This window comes from Sander vitreus, chromosome 14 (genome assembly GCF_031162955.1).
Source record: "Sander vitreus isolate 19-12246 chromosome 14, sanVit1, whole genome shotgun sequence".
Classification (NCBI taxonomy): Eukaryota; Metazoa; Chordata; class Actinopteri; order Perciformes; family Percidae; genus Sander; species Sander vitreus.
Window position 1 is genome coordinate 16,446,876 of NC_135868.1, and position 21,066 is coordinate 16,467,941.

The 21,066-nt window shown below is 41.9% G+C and overlaps 1 protein-coding gene across 2 annotated transcripts; it reads left to right on the forward strand.

Annotated features, from left to right (window-relative positions):
- The first annotated feature begins 510 nt into the window (after positions 1 to 510).
- Positions 511 to 15,332, forward strand: pdcd6ip (programmed cell death 6 interacting protein). 2 transcript variants are annotated; one of them, XM_078267266.1, is made up of 18 exons: positions 511 to 833; positions 3,829 to 3,883; positions 3,975 to 4,044; positions 5,024 to 5,151; positions 5,727 to 5,880; positions 6,671 to 6,771; positions 8,483 to 8,614; positions 8,777 to 8,999; positions 9,224 to 9,347; positions 9,649 to 9,826; positions 10,760 to 10,871; positions 11,043 to 11,212; positions 11,676 to 11,924; positions 12,311 to 12,445; positions 12,615 to 12,709; positions 12,973 to 13,090; positions 13,206 to 13,414; positions 14,219 to 15,332. In XM_078267266.1, the coding sequence occupies exons 1-18, from the start codon at positions 628 to 630 to the stop codon at positions 14,406 to 14,408; spliced, it is 2,649 nt and encodes an 882-aa protein (XP_078123392.1). In that variant the 5' UTR covers positions 511 to 627; the 3' UTR covers positions 14,409 to 15,332. The 2 variants fall into 2 exon arrangements, with proteins under 2 accessions (XP_078123392.1, XP_078123393.1); XM_078267267.1 differs by having other exon boundaries at positions 8,498 to 8,614.
- The last annotated feature ends 5,734 nt before the right edge of the window (positions 15,333 to 21,066 follow it).

Consider the following 21,066-nt stretch of genomic DNA (forward strand, 5'->3'; position numbering starts at 1 on the left):
CATCTGGGATGAAGTGAACACAGCTGTTGCAATCAATTATCAGACAGGACAAAAAACTAGCAATGTATCTGCATTCTGGTAGACTGAAAACAGCTGGTAGTTCACACCTGAATGTCTCAAAGGGTCTGTCATTGAGTGTATGTACGGTTTTACAGGTCGCCCAGTTACTTCTGCATTATAGCCTTTTCCATTTTCCATCTGGTTTAACAGTTATAACTACATTTATTGTATATATATGTTGTGCAGGTGCATATTGCTTAATCACCAACTGGGTTAAGTGGGCAACTGCGGACTCCAGGCCCACTACATTGGCCCAGAAAGCCCCCGATTCGCTGTGTAGCAGCTGGTTTGTAGGAATTTTATTATTTGTTTGAAAAAAAAAATCTAACAATGTTTGGGAATACAGTAATGCACAATTAAAGCACACTATAAGCTGACATGATAAGGCCTTACAGGTTCTCATTTGAACAATACCGATTCTGCGCAGTGCGCCTCTCCGTTTCCCATGACGTAATTTGACGTTCCTTGTCAGAATCCAGGAAGTGGGTAGCTCGCTGTTGTTTGTATTTCGTTGGTCGTTAATCGTCTCTGTTTTTCTGATTTAATATATCGCTTTTACGGGCCGAAATGGCGACGTTTATTTCAGTCCCGTTAAAAAAGTCCTCTGAGGTGGATCTGATGAAACCGCTATCGAAATTTGTAACAACCACATACCCAGCGGGCGAGGAGCAGGGGGAGTATATCCGTGCCGTGGAGGAGTTGAACAAGCTCCGCAAGAACGCGCTGGGAAGGCCGCTGGACAAACATGAGAGCTGCCTGGAGATTCTGCTCAGGTAGAAAGTCAACCTTTTATAACACGCCTGAACTAGATACGATATTATTAACACTCAGGGCAACGTTCTTACCTGTCGCGATGAGTTAGCCCAGTCATTGCCGCACCCAGATGGGATAGCTTTTAGTTGCTAACTTAGGAGCTAAAGTTAGACAAGCTAATAAGCTAGGAGGCATTTCTCACCATAATAACTGACTCATACGATATTCATGCCAAGTTTCCTTGAGAGGCTAACACAGACTTGGTTTGTTTACTTATTTAACTGAACTGTCAGATACTTATAAAATGACTTTAGCTTTGACTTATTCATCGAAGTGAAGTAAACTCTAGCTACATGGTTTACCTTAGCATTAGAATTAGCTTCAACGTTCAACTTAAACTGTATTGTCCCCAAGGTGAAAAGCATACATAACATAATAAAATATATTAAAACACATGCTAAAACCCACCACACAAGCTCAAATAAAACTGTAAATCAGTGACAGCATAACATAAAATTACCATCATTATTCAACCTAATCATCAATCAACCTTCTTCAGCTGCCTGTTCCTGTGTTTGGTGTAATGACAACAACAGAGGTCACAGCTTCAAACGATAACTTACACTGAAGATCACCAGCCTACAGAGCTATTAATACATATTCAAACTCATGGGCACCTTTTAAGAAACAGTTACATGAGCTATGTATCTACATCGCACCAGTGAGAAAGTACAGCCAGCTCTCCTGTCAGATGTCAGTCATATTCAGGCCCACATTACATCCTAGGCCTTCAGGCCACTGGTAGCCACATGATCAGACATCCAGGGTAGGTAGAAAAGAGAACCACAGCTTTTCATATCAGCAAACGGAGATAAATATGATAAAACATTACAGCTGTGTGTAACAGACTCAGAAGCAAGAAAACACATGTAGACATGAGCTACAGAGAAGGCCTGTATATACTCAGTGGATTTTATGTTTAAAATAGTTGCTCTGGCTGTAAAATTGTAAAATACATAGGACATACATACACAGTGGAGCAAAAGATTATCACAGTGCCAACTACTTTGCATAGAGGAACTGTGACCGAAATGGGATTTATGGTAATAAACAAAGTTCTTCTGTGTCCCATGCTCCATTTACCCCACTTGGCTGTCGTTGACTGTCGACTTGCTCTTATGCAGTTATACAGACTTATAATATATTAGTGACTTGAGCGCTAGTAATGCAGAAGGCCACAGAGGTGTTGACTGAGTTAACCTCCTCTTTATTCTTTATAGTATGTAAGAAAACTGTAAAATTGTTGTGTGACTTCACAATAACCAACATACTGAATTCCTAGGTGACGTATAGATGCAGACTTTGTCCTCTCTCATTTCAGTCTTTCTTCTCTATGACTCAAGATTTATTTATTGCATAGGGTTTGCCCAGATTGCGTGATTAGCCAGATATGCACTTGCAGGGTGTCTAGCGAGTGCCAAGATTAAGCTCTTTTAGATATTAAAAATTATACCAGCTCAAGGTGCTGAGTGAAGGCCAACGGGCAGAGTGCAGCAAAACTGAAGTTATGCAGAACATTAACACAATAGGTTCTTTCACTCATGTGACTTTGTAATGCTTTCCTGAGACACACTACGTGTGACGCCAAAAAGTAGTGGCTGATGGTCATGACTGTTGATCAGTTTTAGTCAGTTTATGTTAGGGTTGCACCGATCTAATACACCAGATTGGTTTTTGCCCAAGTTTGAAGTGTCATTGCAATCTCTGAAATCATTTTACCCTACATAAAAATGATCCCAATACAGATTCTAAATTTGGGGAAAGGAGCGAACTGGTGTCAGATCTATTGACATGTAACCTTAGTTGTGGTATCATCATTTTTATTAAGAGACAAACTGTTGGATGGGTGCATCCCTGGTTTATGCCAATGTTTTATAAGATAGTATTTGAAAGCAATATTGACAGGAAATCCCCCCCCCCCAAAAAATGTGATCTGTACTGCCTGAAAGGCAAGATTTCTCACAGGATCTACAAGATTTGCCTGCTGTTTTCATCTCGGAATGTAACTAACTACCTCAAATGTAGAGTGTGATTTTGAAATGCTTTGTGTGTAAGATGTAGGGCTGCGAGTTAGTAGATGCATGGTCTTGGCTAATTAGCAACGAGGTGGAAGCTAGCATGTCTGTCCGTTGCTGACTGCTAGCATTGCCACTCCTTGGCTCTCTGCACATGTCATATGTCAGCCAGGTAGCCAGGGCAACCGGCCCTCTCCTTTTCAAAGCCATGCTGACACACAGCTATTGTGTCACCATGGTAACCATTGTTTTGTCCAGGCTGTTTCTTTTACTCTTTAGTTAACCAGTAGGCCCACCTCATCTCAGCTTTCCTCTGTGCATTGTGTATCTGAATGAGGAACATAAGGATAACAAACTCTGTGTTTGTAATTCTATATATTATGCCAGTCTTTGTTTATGTATAAGTTTGCAATCCCATTATTCATGGCACTGGAAAAGCAGGGTGGATGAACTGGTAATAGGGGATTCCCTAACCGGCCCCTCTGCATGTTGTCGTCATTTCTAATAATAACTATTCACGTCACAGGCAGGCACAATTACTGATAAGACGAAGAGCTGAGGAGCCGTCACTGACTGACTGACTGACTGACTGACTGTGTGTGCATGTGCGCGTTTGCCTGTCTGTTATTTTTTCCTGACTCATTGTCACGTGTCTCTGAAATGGCAGAGTTTCCTCAGATCTGCAGTTATGTCATAATAATTACTACCCTTCAACCTAGTTTTTCAATTATGATTTTACTGTACGGCCTTATTTCTTATTTCCCTTTTTTTCAACTTTAACTAAACTTAAGTTTAATAATAATTTAGAATAATGATATTTCTGTCTTTTACAATGAAAGCGATGACAATATGATCTGTAGAAAACAATTTAGAGCACGTATATTTGGGTTTAGACATAAGGAAACATGGTTTTAATCCTACCATTTCTTTCTCTCTGCAGATACTATGACCAACTGTGTGCTGTCGAGCCCAAGTTTCCCTTCTCTGAAAACCAGGTAACTGATTGGACAGCTCACATGTGGGTTAGACTTACAGTAGTTCCCAAACAGAAGAACTTGAACACAAAGCGTCTCTCTGTTTCCACAGCTCTGCTTAACCTTCACATGGAAGGATGCCTTTGATAAAGGATCTCTGTTTGGAGGCTCAGTCAAGCTCGGTAAGTGCGACCTCAAATACATTTGTGTCTGTGGAAGAATATCTGTGTATGTAACTGTGCATGTACACATATGCAGTTAGCTTCATATTAAAAAAGAGTTAAAGCCAATGTAGGACTTTGCCCTCAGGATACAAATCTTTCATACGATCTCTTACTATCAATCTCTTATAATCTATCGCTTTGTATGTCTATCTGGCTCTATCTCTCTCTCTCACTCTCACTCTCTCACACACACACACACACACACACACACAACGAGAAACAAAGCTTTCTTACACTAAAGGTCCCCGTTTTATTTTGCGTCCAGAAACCGGGCTGACAAGGTGCCTTATAGGGTTTGAAGAAAAATGAGCCACTGAAGTATGGGTGTAAGGGTTTGCAAGAAAGACATGACACAGGTATATGTGCGTTGTAACATAAGTATCTGTCAGGGTCAGAGGTGCTAACAGGTAATAACAGCAATAAACAAACAAAACAAAAAAAGAATAATGAGAGAGAAAAACATCTTTCAGTTCTCAAGACTGCTCTTTGTTGAGTTCAGTCTTCACATTTTTTCTGTTTACGCTTGAATCTTTTGTCCTCTGTGGTGAATTGTGGGATTTTTTTCCAGTGTACTCCGGGTGAGAAAAATGTAAAATGAAGCAGTAGAAAATGTTGGTTGAAGAAAATGCCAACCCCACACAAAAAACAAAGCAGTCAATATCCGACACAGTATCCAAGGGATGAAAGATAGATGTCACTTTTCCCCCTCTGTCATCACTTTCTAACTGTGGGAAAGAAGCTAAAACCAGTCTTATTGTCACACATTTGGTGGAAACTTGCCCGTATGCTATGAAAGCTTATTATTCTGTAGTTCAAGTTGTCCATGAAAACAACCAGAATGCCTTTTAAGATTCAGATGACGGGGAAAACAAAAAGTCACTCTGACAAAAAAGTTAGTAAAGTCTTACCCCGGTGCATTTGTTTTTGTGTATTGCAGCTTTGGCCAGTTTGGGCTACGAGAAGACATGTGTGTTGTTCAACGCAGCAGCACTGGCAAGTCAGATCGCCTCAGAGCAGAACCTGGATAACGATGAGGGACTGAAGGCTGCAGCCAAGTACTATCAGGTGGGCATACCAACACACAGTAACCTGTGCTGCGAATAGAAGATTAGGAGAGTTGTTTTGTCAACATATTTTGTGTTTTAAGCATATTGAAAATACATTTTCAACTATGATTGGTATGGTAACTGATGCTACACACCATCTCACACTTGGGACAGGGATGTGACAAACAGACAAAAGAAACTAGATTCACTCTATTTACACTACCGTTCAAAAGTTTGAAATCCCCTGTTATATCGATGTTTTTCTTCTTTCCTTCAATAATGGCTATTTAACATAGACACAAATAGTATGATTAAGACACCAAATTATTGTAAAGTATTGTTTACATGCGTCTCGAAATAGTAGCTCCTCTAGCAAAAGTAGACCTAGGGCCCATTTCAACAAATTTTCAACATGAGATTGTTTCCCCTGTTAATTTTGAAATGTTTTACTAATCGAAATAAACTCCACACTTTTGACACAGGCATGAGCATGCAAGGTCTTGCAGGTTTATCTTGTATTTGCGACCAACAATCATTGGCAATCTCTGCAGTAGTGTCTCATCGGTTTCTCTCTTCATCTGTCTCACTACCCAGCTGGCCAGCGGAGCATTTGGCCACATCAAGGACACAGTGCTGTCAGCGCTAAACAGGGAGCCCACCATGGACATCTCCCCTGAGACTGTTGGTACACTGAGCCTCATCATGCTGGCCCAGGCCCAGGAGGTCTTCTTCCTCAAAGCCACCTCAGGTACTGAAGGACAGACACCTCAAGGATCCAAACACACACATAGTCTTCACTTAGAGACTGTTGCATCATAAATTGCTGGGGAGACTTTCAATCCTTTTCAGTGTCATTATGATTTATCTCTGTTTTTGTCATGTCGATACTCAGAAGAAGAGAAACGCAATCCATTTTTTAGTCCCTAAGTTTAAAAGTGCATCGTTGACATGGACCACTGCTTAGTCTTTTGCGCTGTAATGTGTCTGACAAGTTTATGGACACTGGTATGACAAATCTGCCAGTCAGCCAGATATAAAGGAAGCGGAGCAATTGCACTTCGAATAAATAGCATCTTTAATCATGCACATGTGTTGTTATGAGATTAATTTATAGCGATGGCAGTAGGCCGTTTTGATCCAGGTTGCACACTGCCTCTGTCCCAGTTCTGTCTACAGAGTTGCTTATTAGAGTTTTTAAGCACAACCGTTTTGAAGGTTACATCATAAAATAAGCTCTCATTTTTTTTGCTAAGGGGGATGGTTTTGTTTTTATACTTTGTAAGAGCAATGTAAAAGCAATTTAATCAGGGCGATGTAGAAACACCGTTGTGAAATACAGTTAACACAACAGACAGCAGCTGCAGGCTCTCTGAAAACCACTTGGAGTAATTAACTAAATGTATGACCAAATGTCAGTAATCACTTTAAACCGCAGATGTTCTGATCAGCTTGTCATGTGTTTTTCAAGAACACAACTTCTTATCCTGCGTGTATTTTATCTGATATGAACTCTTAAAAGTGGCTTGTTCACTCAATAGATAAGATGAAAGATGCTGTAATCGCAAAGCTGGCCAATCAGGCAGCAGATTTCTACGGCGATGCCTTCAAGCAGTGCCAGTACAAAGACAACCTTCCCAAGGTATGTGAAGGACATACAGCTACACGCTGATCTAAACACTGCTCTGTCAGCCATGTATGCAGTGTGGTGAAGATGCATATAGTTTGGATTTTGTATGGTTTGGCGTATGTATTGTCTGTCTGTCTGTCTGTCTGTCTCTCTCTCTGTCTGTGTGTGTGTGTAAGTGTATTGTTTTGTCTGTGTGTATTTCTGGAAGACAGACTTAAAGAGTGGTACTCGGGTTGTGTGACTGTCCAAATTGCAACTTCTCTCTGTTCATATTTGGTCCATTTCCATCCTGTTTTCACTCTGATTGGTTGGTGATTTACTAAGCTGCCGTTTGACCGTGTTTTTTTTCGGTTTCTTACCATCTAAACATGGGCATCTGAAGTACTTACGGTCTGTCTAACACTGTGACTGAAACACTCTCTCACACACACTACCTCAAGTTCACACTACAGATTTATTATTTTTGAGGTTAATTAAATCAGAGTTAAATGAAAAGCACAAAAAAGTAACTTGCACCAGCTGTGTGTAAGTTCAGAATGAGCGTTCTTATAAGTGACACTTATATAAAGTGTAATAATGATTTCAAAATACATTTCAGAAAGATAACACAGTATACCTTACATTACAAATGCTATGCCAGTAACTTCAGACTAAATGACCAAATAACGTTGGAAAGGTTGCATAATATTCTACATTTCTTTCACAAAGTTAACTACATAATACTTACACTGAAATACACACATTTCTCCATGTGTGCATATAAGGGCTGAAATGATTGTGAATTAATCGATTAGTTAGTTAAGAGAAGGTTATATGACTTAATCGTTTGAGTCATTTCTCAAGAGAAAAAAACAACTGAAAAAATGTCCTGCTTCTGACATGTGAGGATATGATGCTTTTCTTTGCACGATATCGGTGTGAATTGAATGTCTTTTTAGACTGTTTGGTCAGAAGAAAATATTGTTTTGAACTCTGGGAAACTGTTATGTTACAGCTTGTGAGCTACCGTGAGAATAGTTTATTGCTTTTAATTTGACAGTGCTATAGATGTTGAAACTAGCTGATAGTTACTAGGAAGTAATTGCAAAATTAGTAATAGATTTCTGCATAGCTGGTGCAACACAGTTCTCGTCATATATACTCTGTTATGAAGCACGTAAGTCTCCTCAGTGACAGCAGCTCTACACACATGAACTTTTAGTTTTTTAATTGTTTAGAATAAAGATGTCGCTCAGTTTGGACAGAGGAAACAAAGCCAGGTAAATTGACTCATAGCGGAAAAAAGCAGTGTCTGTGTTCTCCCTGAGTGCTCGAAATCAAACACACACACATTGCACCGTCAAAGTCACGCTCATACACACATACATACACACACATATGGCTATGGGTCGTTTGATGGTGTAGCAGCTTTTGCTGAAAGATTAAACACTTATGGCTTGTTCTGTTTTCTCTTTTGTTGTCTTCCTTTCTTCCTGCATCCCTCGTGGTGGTGTTGGCATTGCGCGTGTGTGTGCGTGCGCGCGCGCTTGTGTTATGTTTGCACACCTGTGACTGCTTGTGCCTGTTTGTGATTGGCTTTCGTGATGTTGTTTGGTATTTGACCTCGCTGGTGTGCGTCTGCCATTTTGTGGTTTGCCTTGCCATCGTGTGTGTGTGTGTGTGTGTGTGTATGTATTTGTTTGCGTGCCTGCGTGTTGCTCTGTGGTTGCCTCTCCCTGGTCAGTATTTTTATTTTCAGGAAGTGCTGCCAGTGCTGGCGGCCAAGCACTGCATCATGCAAGCCAACGCTGAGCTGCACCAGAGCATCCTGGCCAAGCATAAGAAGCGTTTTGGAGAGGAGATCGCTCGCCTGCAGGTACACAGCTTTAACATAGATTACGATCTCTAATGTCTTATGTAACTGTCAAAAACTGGGCATACATGCCTTTTAAAGTTTCAAATCAAAACTAGTAAAAACGTATTCATAAAGCAAATTTGTTCCTTCATCTTCTCTCCTCTGGGCTGTTCATCTGTCCAGCACGCAGCAGAGTTGGTGAAGACGGTGGCGTCACGTTACGACGAATATGTGAGTGTAAAGGACCTGAGTGAGAAGATCAACCGAGCCCTCACCGCAGCCAAAAAAGACAATGACTTTATCTACCATGACCGCGTGCCTGAGGTCAAGGATTTGGAACACATCGGCAAGGCAACGCTGGTCAAAGCCACGGCCATCACACCTCCACTCAGCCAGAAATTCACAGGTAAGAGACACAGACACTCAACACAGTTCCTTTAAACTGTCAAGACAGTTTAAACTTGAAAGTTTAAACAGGAATAGTTTGCATAGGTATAGGAAATACGCTCATTTATTTACTTGTCAAGAGTTAGATGTCTCTGCTGGTTGCCCTGCAACCCCATGGTGAGATTTTAGTTATTGCCTCTGCTGTTTTTTAATCAGTTGTTTATGTTGTTCCTATCTCTTCAGACTTGTTTGAGAAGATGGTCCCCACGGCAGTGCAGCAGTCCATGAGCATTTACAGCCAGAGGAAGGCTGAGACTGTGAACAGACTGGTGGGAACGATGAGGGAGGCCACCAATCTCTGCAATGGGTACGCTGTTTTGTGTTTACTGTATATGACCATATGTTGCTGTGCACATCAGTGACTATGCAGATGAAAGTGTTTTGAGCACTTGTGTCTCTGTACATGGATTTATTAAAAATTCATAACATAATGGTGTACCAGGTACTATTAAAAATGCAATAGAAGTACTTGTGTTTTAGTATAGTGCCCTTAATAGCATAATCTAATGGCACTAATAAGTGCTTAAGAGTTTGTGTATTTTGCCCAAAGAGCAAGGTGCACAAGTTGATGTTTGATGTCTGACAGATGCTTTGGAACTGTCCATCAGGGTGTTGGCTTCCTTAAACCTGCCAGCTGCTTTGGAGGACCTGTCAGGAGACTCTATCCCACAATCCATTGCTGAGAAGGCCCGAGCCATCGTGCAGCTGGGAGGACTGCAGAGCATCGAGCAGCTGATCAAAGACCTGCCTGAGCTTCTGACCCGCAACAGAGAGATCTTGGATGAGGTCAGAAACACACTGAATTATATATATGCTACTGCACTTTGTAGATCCACTTTGTGTAACCACAAATGTATTTTAAAAAGTAAAGCAGACATTTTTAGCTTTTTTTAACTACAGCCTTTGTAACAGCTTGTTTGTCCTATGGGTTTGCTTTCTTGACAAAAAAGCAATTGATTGGAATGCTGTTTAGCAGCTTTTCTACCACCTACTACTAGAATGCTGAAAACTCAAAATCATCCCTAATGGCAGAAATCCCAAATCGGGATCATCACTAAATTCTAATCCACTGATCTTTGGGCCAAGGACTGTCTGTCCACCAGCTTCAGCCAACCCTCTTCTCTTTTTTTTTTAGACATCTTCAGACACAAACTGCTTTCAAGTCTGCAGAGTTGAAAAGTCCACACTAAAATGTCCTAATTTCCACCCAAAAAAATAGTCGGTTGTCTTTTTATTAAGACAATTGTCAAAAACGAAAATGGAAAAAACAGAAAATTACATTTCTGCTTGCCAAAAAGCTGACTTTGTAGCGACTTGAAAGTAGTGCTGAAACAATTAATCAGCTGATTGAAAGAAAATTCAACAGACATATTAAATAGAATAATTGTTGAAGTTATGTATCAGGCCAGAATGTCTTTGAATGAATATGCTTCTTTGTTGTTGCTTTTTTGACATTTTATAGACCAAACAATTCATTGATAAATCAATTAAATGAAATGATAGTTAGTTTCTGCCCTACATTAAATGATGGTCTGTATAGTTGCAATGAGATGGCTGAGTAATAATTATACTTTAAAATAGTCCTTAAAAGTCAGATAATACTTACACGTGGTTAAAAACGACAAATTAATACTAAAGGTGTAATCATCTGAGGATCTGCTGTGTGTGTTGTTAAGGCACTTAGTGTGTGTGTATGTCTGTGTGTTGTGTTGTATTCAGTCTCTGAAGATGCTGGACAATGAAGAGACGACCGACAACGAGCTGAGAACTAAGTTCAACCAGCGCTGGAACAGAACCCCCTCTGGAGACCTCTACAAGCCCCTTCGTGCAGGTACGCAAACACAATAAAAACATGTCCTTCCTGTTTGAAGTTTGTCGTTGTCTCCATGTCATCCACTTTTGACAATGCTCTTATCCTAGTCTCTTCCTCTTTCCTTTCTCCTTCTCCCTTGTCACCTCTAACCTTATCTCCCTCCCTCCCTCCCTCCCTCCCCTCTCTCAGAGGGAGCTAACCTCAGCAACGTCTTGGACAAGGCCGTACAGGCAGACCAGGTGGTGAGGGACCGCTACAACACCCACTGTGACATGATCACCCTGCTGTGTAAACCAGAGAACGAGCTCAATGCTGCCATCCCCTCCGCCAACCCGACTAAGACACTGCAGGGCAGCGAGGTCTGTCCGCTTGTACTGGTGTATTTATACATTATATATTGCTTGTATGGACAGACATTGTTATGGTTAGTTTTTTAGCTGAGTGTGTGTCACCTCCTCGCAAGGTATTTTGTATGTCATGTAAACATAGATTCCTACTTTAGAAACACCCAGTGGACATTGTGTGCTTCAGGGCAGTGTCCCTCCTCCCTACAGCAGCTCCATTTTTCGTTTTGTTTGCTGACTTTGCATTGTGTGTCACTCGGGAACTTAAATAACTAAGCAAGCAGAACTGTAAAAGCGCAAGGAAGAAGTGCATGTTGCTTCACGGCTACACTGAATTAAAAAAAAAAAATGGAAAAAAAACAACAGTATATTGCCGTCATCATAAGGGCGAGAGGTCAGGGGTTAGGTTAAGTGATGCAGAAGTTAACATGTTTACTGCTCTTTGTTCACTGTGTTCATCTTTTCTATCGTCACCTAGATAGTGAACGTGCTGCGCTCCCAGCTCGTCCAGCTGGACGAAATGAAGAAGGAGAGGGAGACCCTAGAGGGAGAGATCAAGGCTGTGACCTTTGACATGTCAACCACCTTCCTGACGGCGCTCGCCCAGGACGGGGCCATCAATGAGGAGCAGCTGTCGCTCTCCCAGCTTGACCAGTTGTACGGCGCCTACAACCAGAGGGTACAGGCCACCATCCGCACGCAGGAAGAGCTGCTGGGACAAGTTCAGGTATACAAACACACACAGTTTTGGAAGATTGATGTTATTTCAGAAACAAAATATTGATTGAGCAGCAATGTGTCAGAAGAGTGAGCTAATAATGACATTTCACCTTCTTGTGAAGTAGAGCAAACAAAAAGTGAATTTCCTTAATGGAATCAATGAAGCATTACCTATATATATATATATATATATATACACACACAAATTACACAGGTGCAGATGAAATCCAAAGAGTGAGTTAAACCCAGTTTGCCCTCTCAATGGCAAAGTGCCACTGTGTGAAGAAATAATTTATAGTTTACTTTGCATGAACATACTTGTGTTCTAAGAGGTGTCAGCGATTAATCTCCTCAATCTGTGATTTATTTTTTCAACCTGTGATCTCCTTCCAGACATCCCACCAGGAGTTTAGCAGTCTGAAGCAGTCTAACACGGAGGCCAACCAGAGGGAGGAGGTCCTGAAGAAGCTGGCTTCAGCCCATGACAGCTACGTTGAGATCAGCAACAACCTGCGCGAAGGCACCAAGGTACTCACTCAGCACAACACACCGGCACACACGTGCCTAAGCAAGAATGCACTGTACTGCAGTAATGCATATCTTGTTGGAAACTTTCTACTTTTATTTGTTTTTTTGGTGAGGTAGTTGGCAAGCCAAGTGATTTTATTTTTGTCCCCTTTTGTTTCTCCCTCCTCAGTTCTACAACGACTTGACAGAAATCCTGCTTAAGTTCCAGAACAAATGCAGCGACATCGTTTTCGCTCGCAAGACAGAGCGGGATGAGCTACTTAAGTATGTACTTTCCTGGGTTTTGACTGGTTTGTCTGAAAATGTCTTATGAGCTGACCAGGGAGTAAAGTTAGGCCAATCAGCAATTTTACATTTGTTTCTAGTTTGTAGATTTTAACACTGTAGTAGCCAATTCCAGCATTAGTTTTAAGGTGTGTTGCAGTATAAGAATGAGAGCTGATAAATGCATGCAGTAATGATGCATGCATATGAAGGGAACATTGCTGCACAGTCACTGTTTTGTGATGCTTGAATTCTTGTTCCAGGGACCTGCAGCAGAGCATTGCCCGAGAGCCCAGTGCGCCATCCTTCAACATCCCTGCCTATCAGAGCAACCCAGCTGCCCCCGCTGGTGGCCCAACCCCTGCCCCCAGGACCGTCTTTGTAAGCAGTCACTCAAACAAACAAACACAAAGCCAACTGTTCAATACCACTGCAGCAGATTTGAGGCTGATGGTTAGGTATTGATCTGTCTGTCTTCTTTCGCTCTACCTGATAGAATCCGCAGCCTCAACAAGCCCAGCAGCAGCCCCAGGCGAAGCCCATGCCCCCAGCCAGGCCTCCTCCACCGAGCTTCACCCCTCAAGCAGCCTCCACCATTCCCACCAATGCACCGGTCACTGGCCCTCCCAGCAGCAACCCACCACCTTTGGCCCCACCGTCCCAGGCCCAGGGACCACCTTACCCCAGCTATCAAGGCTACCCAGGGTGAGTTTCCCATCACAACATCCTGATTTTTGAGTACATATTGACCCACATATGTCAGGATAGAGTTAACATGATTTTAGCCTCCTCGCACCTTTTAGAATTTTGATAGCAAAAGCATGTCTTTTATCCAATCTAAATCAATTGACCCCTTAAATTGTTCTGAAAAGATATGTCTCTGTACTGGATCTGCTTCGACACATGTTGCTAGAAATTACTTGTAATTAAGCCAAGGAATAGTTTGGGAAATATGCTCATTGGTTTTCTTGCACAGTGTTAGATGATACCACTCTACAGTACAGTAAATAGGTAGCTGGAGCCAGCAGCCTCTTTGCTTAGCTTAGCATAAAGACTGGAAACGGTAGCAAACAGCTAGCATCTCATATCATCATCATATCTTTTTAGTTTAATCTGAACAAAAACCGAGGTGTAAAATCAACATGTTGTGATTTTATGGCAAGTTACTGTACGTGTTGTAACGGCAAAGTGACTTCCTTAGTCTCGTCATCTCTGTGACGTTGCAAGGCAACCAACCTTGACCCCAGGGTAGTGTTTCCCTTCTGCTTTAAGTCTCAACATTTCTCACATTTCAGATTTAAAAATAAACAAGATATAACATGTTAATTAGTGAGCTTTAGAGGCTCCGGATAGGTGGATTCTTTTCCCCCTGTTCTCAGTCTTGAAGCTGATGCGAGGGGTATTGATCTTCTCATCTTACTCTCGTAAAAGGAAAAGCAAATAAGCATATTTCCCAAAATATTGAACGCTTTGAATTTTAAAGTTTTCTCTGTTGTGGTGTCCACCCAGGTACTTCCAGATGCCTATGGGCTACAATCCTTATGCTTACGGCCAGTACAACATGCCCAACATGCCCTACATGCAATACCAGCAGACTCCAGGACAGGGAGGCTACCCAGCACCCCCTCCTGCCGGACAGCCCTACCCTGGCTACCCCCAGCAACCCCCTCAGCAGCAGCCCTACTACCCTCAGCAATAACTCCCCTCTCCATCCCCTCATTCCTCTTCTCACCAGTTAACACCAAATAAAAAATAGCCCCAGCAATAACACTGCATCTCCATTAGCTCCCACTCCTCTCATCTTTTTGTTTTCTCACTAACTGCAGCTATAGAAACCCAAGTGAAGGGCAACCTCGAAGCTGCTTTGCACTTTTCTCTGAAATACTTTATTACTTCTTCACCCTTTATTCCTTTCTCCTTTTCATCTAACCCTCCCTTTTTCTGTCCTAGCTCATGTTTGATGGGTTCTGACATCACCTTTTAAACTATCTCGACTTTCATCAATGCACTAACCCCCCTCTTTTTTTACGTACTCATTTTCTAATGGTTTTGTTGATTGTTTAATTTAAACCCAAACTGGTTTCCATTGATAACTGACTTTGTCTCGGCTGGACTGCTGTACAACACTCATGGAGACGCACAGAATCCTAGGATTCCTTCGTTTCCTGGTTTGGGTGTATGTGTCGGGTGGGCGGATGGGTGGTCATTACTAGTCATGCCACTGATTGGAGGGCACAGCCACATCCTAACTCCCCCACCCACTCAATCAACCCCCAGTGCTTCTATATCAACTATATTCCTATTTTTGTAATGAATACTGATGCCTCGCTGATGTAAAAACCTATAAAAACGAATGGCCTGTAGGTTTTCTAATGTAGATGATGACTGTTGAGAGTTCTTCTCTTTTCTTTCGCTCTTTTCTCTCTCACACCCAGGGAATGTTGGTATATTTCTGTGTTACAATCAGAGGCTATACAAGTGGGAGAAATGGCTCTATTATATAAATATATGTATAAATAAGACTGTTTGTGGTTAACCGAGACACTCTGTGTGCTGCACTTTCATGCTCTTTGTGTTTATTTTTATTTCTCAGCTCTAATGTGATTAAAAACATCAACTGCCAGCCAGAATTTCTTGTCTTTTACAAATTGGATGTCTTGAGTTTTTATCAAACTGGAGATTTGTAAAGCAGCCAGAAGAGGGCAGTCCTGCAGCTCACAGAGGGAGATGCAGCTGAGCAACAGTTTACCTGCCATTGTCTCTCCTTTCAGCCAATCAGAGGATGAGTTATGCCATCAACTAATCGGGCGCCTTTTGACCTCCAGAGCAATGGGGGCAGAGCCCATTTAGATGACATGCAAATTACGTTCCAGTGAGGTCGTGATCTCGTCCAATCATATTTCCCTGCAGGTTATTTCTCCACAGACAGATTTCATCCCTAGATATTTATTCAGTGTCAGGAGACACTAATGGTGTGTGTGTGTGTGTGTGTGTGTGTGTGTGTGTGGCAGATGGCAGCACAGTGTGATGTCTGGAAGGATGCATGGAGATGTTGGCAGAGAGCTGCTGGTCCCCTGCCGGCAACCATCACTCCACCTCTCTCCATTTTCCCCTCTCTTCTATTCATCTAATCTGAGTTCCTATCTGCTCAATTCTTTCGGGAAAAAACCCCACCATATTTCACTTCACTTTCCCCCAGCACTCTCCCATCCTTTGTTTTTCTTCATCAGTTCTTTTGCTTCTAAGCTTTTTCTGTATACCACCTGTCTTTTTATATCCTCAGCTGCTCTCTCCTTCATTTATTTTCCCTCTCCCCTGGTTCATCTGTTTTTGTTTACCATTCATCTCTCCTTGCTGTCCAAGCCGCAAATCGTTGGCAGTGAGTTGTCTTCACTGGTCAGTATCTTTTGGCTCATAAACGTCTCATAACATCACGTCACTCTACCGTGTGTATGTGTGTGTTTTGAAAGTGAAACTCACAAGGAAGGATACACACTTTTAATCAGATCTAACAGCTCACATCTACTGGAAGTGACACAACACATATACACAGCCATGTTCCTCTCTATCCCTCTATACAGCATGCCGTTGCTGCCAAAGCCAATTGTAGCTGTGGATGTGTTTATCAAAGGTGTCTGTGCGTCAGGTGCTTAATTTTAACAAGACGTTCTCCACCAGAGGAGTGTCATATTTTAATTGGTCTGAAACAGAATAAAGGCAGCGAACAGAGCACTGTGGTGACAGGTATTAATTACCTTCTGCTTAATGGCTCCCAAACTCAGCACTGTGCCATATTGGTGCTCACACTATTCTTACTCCCACACTCTTTTCTCTCCTCCTCACCATGTGTTTGTCCGCAATATGGCTGAATCGAGGGTTTTCTTTGGCTATGATGTTGATAATTACACAGAAATACTTGATTAACAAAGCATCTTCTCTTATACAGTGATTCCCAACTTAGGGCACTAATGCATTTGCCAGGGGGTACATGTAGCTCAATCAATTTAAAATATAAATTATTAAAATACATAAATAAAGGCTATATATAATAAATATATAGCCTATATATAATCCACATATTGAGTGAGCTGTAACACCTAGCTAAACACTAGGTTGCAATTGAGATTGTTAAGTTAACGTTAGCAAGCAAGCTAGGAAGTCTAAACAGTTAGCTAAAAGTACGGATTAATTGTTCAAATAGCTAACCAAACATAATTTAGAATCCATTTAAATAAGGTTAGCTATTTAAAGTAATGAATAAGCGGTTGGAATAGTTAGCTTAAAGTAAAGCATAAACTATTCAGATAATTATTTAAAGGTGCAATATGTAATATTTACTGTATTAAATCCCAAAATGACTACAATATGTCATCAGACATTAAGGAAACATGCTAAGCTGAAATACTATCTTTTCTGACAACAATGCTAAAGCCAGTATTTTCTCCTTTTGAAATTTCCGTTCTGTGACGGAATGTCTATTTGTGTTTTGGCCTGTGTTGTTATCAACTGCCAGTAACAAATCCCAGGTAAATATTGAGGATGTATTTGAAAGATGGAGACAGCTGAGAGCCCAAAAGGATGCTGATTTGGTTTATTTCCTCCTGAATAGGTAGCTAAGCATTAGCTTCAGGCTAATTTATCACAGCTACTAGGGACGGGCGTACTCACATTGAATTATAGAGAGTACTCTAGTATATTGGTTACCCGCAAAAACAATTGAGACACAGCCAGTGAAGTGATCCCGACTGGTCCTGGCTAACGCCACCATGCTAACACACCATAACTGCTAACGTTACTAGAGGACCAGGCAAGCGGGCCACAGCTGTTTACAACGTGTAGCCGGTTCAGCGGCCATAGCTGACAAACAGTGAGTAATTTTAAGCCAAGAAAGGGTGGTTTTTAAATCGGGTAGAGAGGACTGTGAGTTTGTGCTGTTTTTAGCGGTTGTTTCTGTAATTTTAAGCCGAGAAAGTGTGTCGGTCAGTCGGGTAGAGAGGACGGCGAGGTAGTGGTGTTTCTAGCGGTTGATGCCGTGATTTTAAGCCGAGAAAGTGTTTCTCAGTCGGGTAGAGAGGACGGCGAGTAGCGGTTGTTGCCATAATTTTAAGGGGTAGAGAGGACGGCGAGGCAGTAATTTTAAGCGGAGATAGGGTGGTTGACAGTCGGGTACAGAGCTCTGCATGAGTACGGGCTTTTATGATTGTCAACATAGCCAGCATCTAACATTAGCTACGCTGTGGAGTAATGTCGGGCTATATGAGACTAGCTTCTAGCAACATTGTTGGATGCTGCATCCTCAACATTGACATATATAAAATGGACCAACAGATCCCGTTGCTCTGGACGGAGACCAGTGAAGGATATTAGAAGCACTTTTCCGGTGATGGCTGAGCATTACTGCGCAGCCTCCAACTGAGAGAGACGACGTAAATGTGACGTGAGCAACCTGTCTGAAAGTTGTAAGTCTTTGGGTAGCTGTGCCAAGAGAAATCTCAATAATTCCCAATCTTATCTTCAGATGTAAAGTTATTCGCTGTCAAAGTGACGTCAAAATGAATGGCAGTCAATGGAATGATAGTTATATAGAAGTAATGAATAAATGTTAGAATAAAAAAGTAGAAATAGTTGGCTAAAAGTAAATGATTAATAGGCCTAGTGAAAAAGCTGAAGGTAGTGGACAAATAGTTGAACTGTATTAAAGTAATGGATCCATTACTTTTAGCTGACAATGGTTGAGACAGATAGCTAAAAGTAATGTATAAATCATAATTATACTAGATGGTTTGTTGAAACTTCACGTTTCTGCCAATTCCCAAGTATGTAGCTACAATGATAAATGCAGACCAGAATGACCAAAACATTGGCAGTTCAATTGTACAAAATAATATTGAAACATAATCACTTTTATTAATTGATAGTGTTAAATATCATCCAGTTTAAAATAAACTGTAATGAACAAATTAAAAACATGATGGTAGCAAAGTGTGCAGATGCTTTGGCTTTCATTTTGCTTTCTGTCTTCCTTCCATAAAGTGCACTGTGAAGTGTCTTTTTTTTTAAAAGGTAAGAATGGCATAGCGCTAAATTTATGGTGTTAATTTGTTCAGTCTGTTGGCTTACAAGTTGCCAGTATCGGTGCATGTGCGTTGGCTGATAATTTTGCCTCAACGAAACAGCTCTCTGGCCCTGGTATATGTGAAGGGTTTTTTTGTGCTTTTTTCCATAGAAGCGAAATGCCTGAAATAGCTTTGATTGACAGGTATAGAGACTCAGTTACTATAACAACTACCTCCTGGCTCTCACAAGCACTTCTCTCTCTCTTCCTTTCCACCCCCCTCACCTCTTCTCTTTTTATTTTCCTTTACCAGCTCTCCTTTTTACCCCCGTCTCCCTCTCACCCCCTCACTATGTGCTTGTGTGGGTGTAGAGGGAAGAGATTATGAAAAAGAACTCAACTGCAATATTCCTTCACATGAAGATGTTTGTGTTGCAAGATAGGGGCCTGGCACTAGCTATTGGATCTAACCTGTGTGGGTGAGGGTAGGCGAGAGTGGGAAGATAAAACATGCTTATACAACACAGGGAAATAAGCCTTTTATATTCCCTTCGTGTTTCCTTTTTGGTGCTTGTTCTTCTGTCAGGTTGAGCTGCTATGCTTGTATAATCAAGTCAGTCCACCGCGCGGTGCTCTTGCATGTGTGCGTGTGTGGGTGTCTTTGCATGCATGCCCGCACTTGTGTCAGCAAGCGGCACAGTGAGGCCCCCGGATATGAAGAGTGAATTTCAAGCACGATAGAATCTAGTGGGACTAACACTGGAGAGCACAGAGCGGCAGAGAGAAAGTGTGTGTGTGTGTGTGCGTGTGTGCGCTGCTGGGAAGAAGACGGATGTCATTGCTGCCACCTGCTTTAGTGGGACAAAGGCCAGACACATACACATACTTGCATATGCAGACAGCCAAGCAGAGGTCAAAGCAATCTCTTAACATAGCATTAATGATATGATTTACTTAACCTTCTTACACTTAAACTATCTCAGGCCCTCCATCCCTTCCTGTCAGAGTGCCCCGTCCCTCTCCTCCACCATGTCTCTGCCTCTCCTTTCATCTCCCCATCTCTGAGTCATCACACAGGGTGAGAGGTCTGAGGCAAAACAAGCTGCCAGAGTTGGACATGCCATAACAATGCACACCTGTGTGCGTGCGCTTGTGCAAGTACATGTGCACGCAGCTGTCTCAGAGCTGTCAACAGGAGAGAGGAGGGAACATTTCCAAGTCTTACTGTAAATACAAAAGCACACAGACTGCCCATATATACTGTATGTGTGTCAGCTCTCACCGCTGTGGCTTTCTCCAGAAGTTGCTCTGCCGCTTTATTGATTGGTTGTCTCGCTTTGTGGCAGGAAATGAGATGGCGGGTCTACGCACCTGTGTGACCCCAGCTGCAGAGAGCTCCTTTAATGATCTGAGCTCGGCTGCCTGGGTCTTGTGCTGCAACCTGCTCTTCATTTGGCTCAGACCAATAGCACACCCTCAGCCTCTCTTGTGCACAGAAGATAGATGCTACTCTTGTCCGTGTTTCAGATCACATAGAGAGCACCTGTAGTGGTCTGTACTCCCTTCTGCGTGTTGCAGAAGTTTACAGTTTAAAAAAACTGAGCTGTGCATCACATTGCATGTCTAAGTGTTTTAATATTGATCTATTTGATGCTGCAAATTGACCATTGCAACTCCTATCGGTATTTTTGATCTAAACTTGTGCTGATGTCGACCTGCTTGGTGGTAGTTTGGGGGCATTTCTGCACCGTTTGCACAGAGGGGCCATAATTCAGAATTAATTAGGCTACGATTCACGGGGGAAGGCGCAGCCCATAATAAGACATTTAAAACAGGATGGGATCTGGTATCCAAGTGCAGGGTATCCATAGAGACCGTTGCTATGGCGGAGAAAAATCTCACCTCATTAGGAACAAATATAAATAGCCTTGCGACTCAGCTTATGGTCATGATGCCCACAGCTGAGAGAACAGGCTTAGAGGCTTCCAGGTCAACGATACAGGATCAGAGTAAGGATGTGGAGAAAGAGAAAGTGATAAATGGAGGAAATGATTTAAGAGAATTAAATGGAAGGAAGGAGGGAAAAAAATGAAGAAGGTTTGGATGGAGGGAGGGAAAAGATTAAGTTCCTGAGGATGGGAGAAACTGGAGAGGATGTACGTGTGGGAAAGAAAGAAGATAGATGAGGAAAAGATTCACTGTTGTCTGATGAAAATCTCTCAAATGTCAACCTGTTTGTTTTTTTAACTAAAATTGTATAAGGGAGCTTCATGACCCCAGATTTTTTGAAAATCAGTGAATT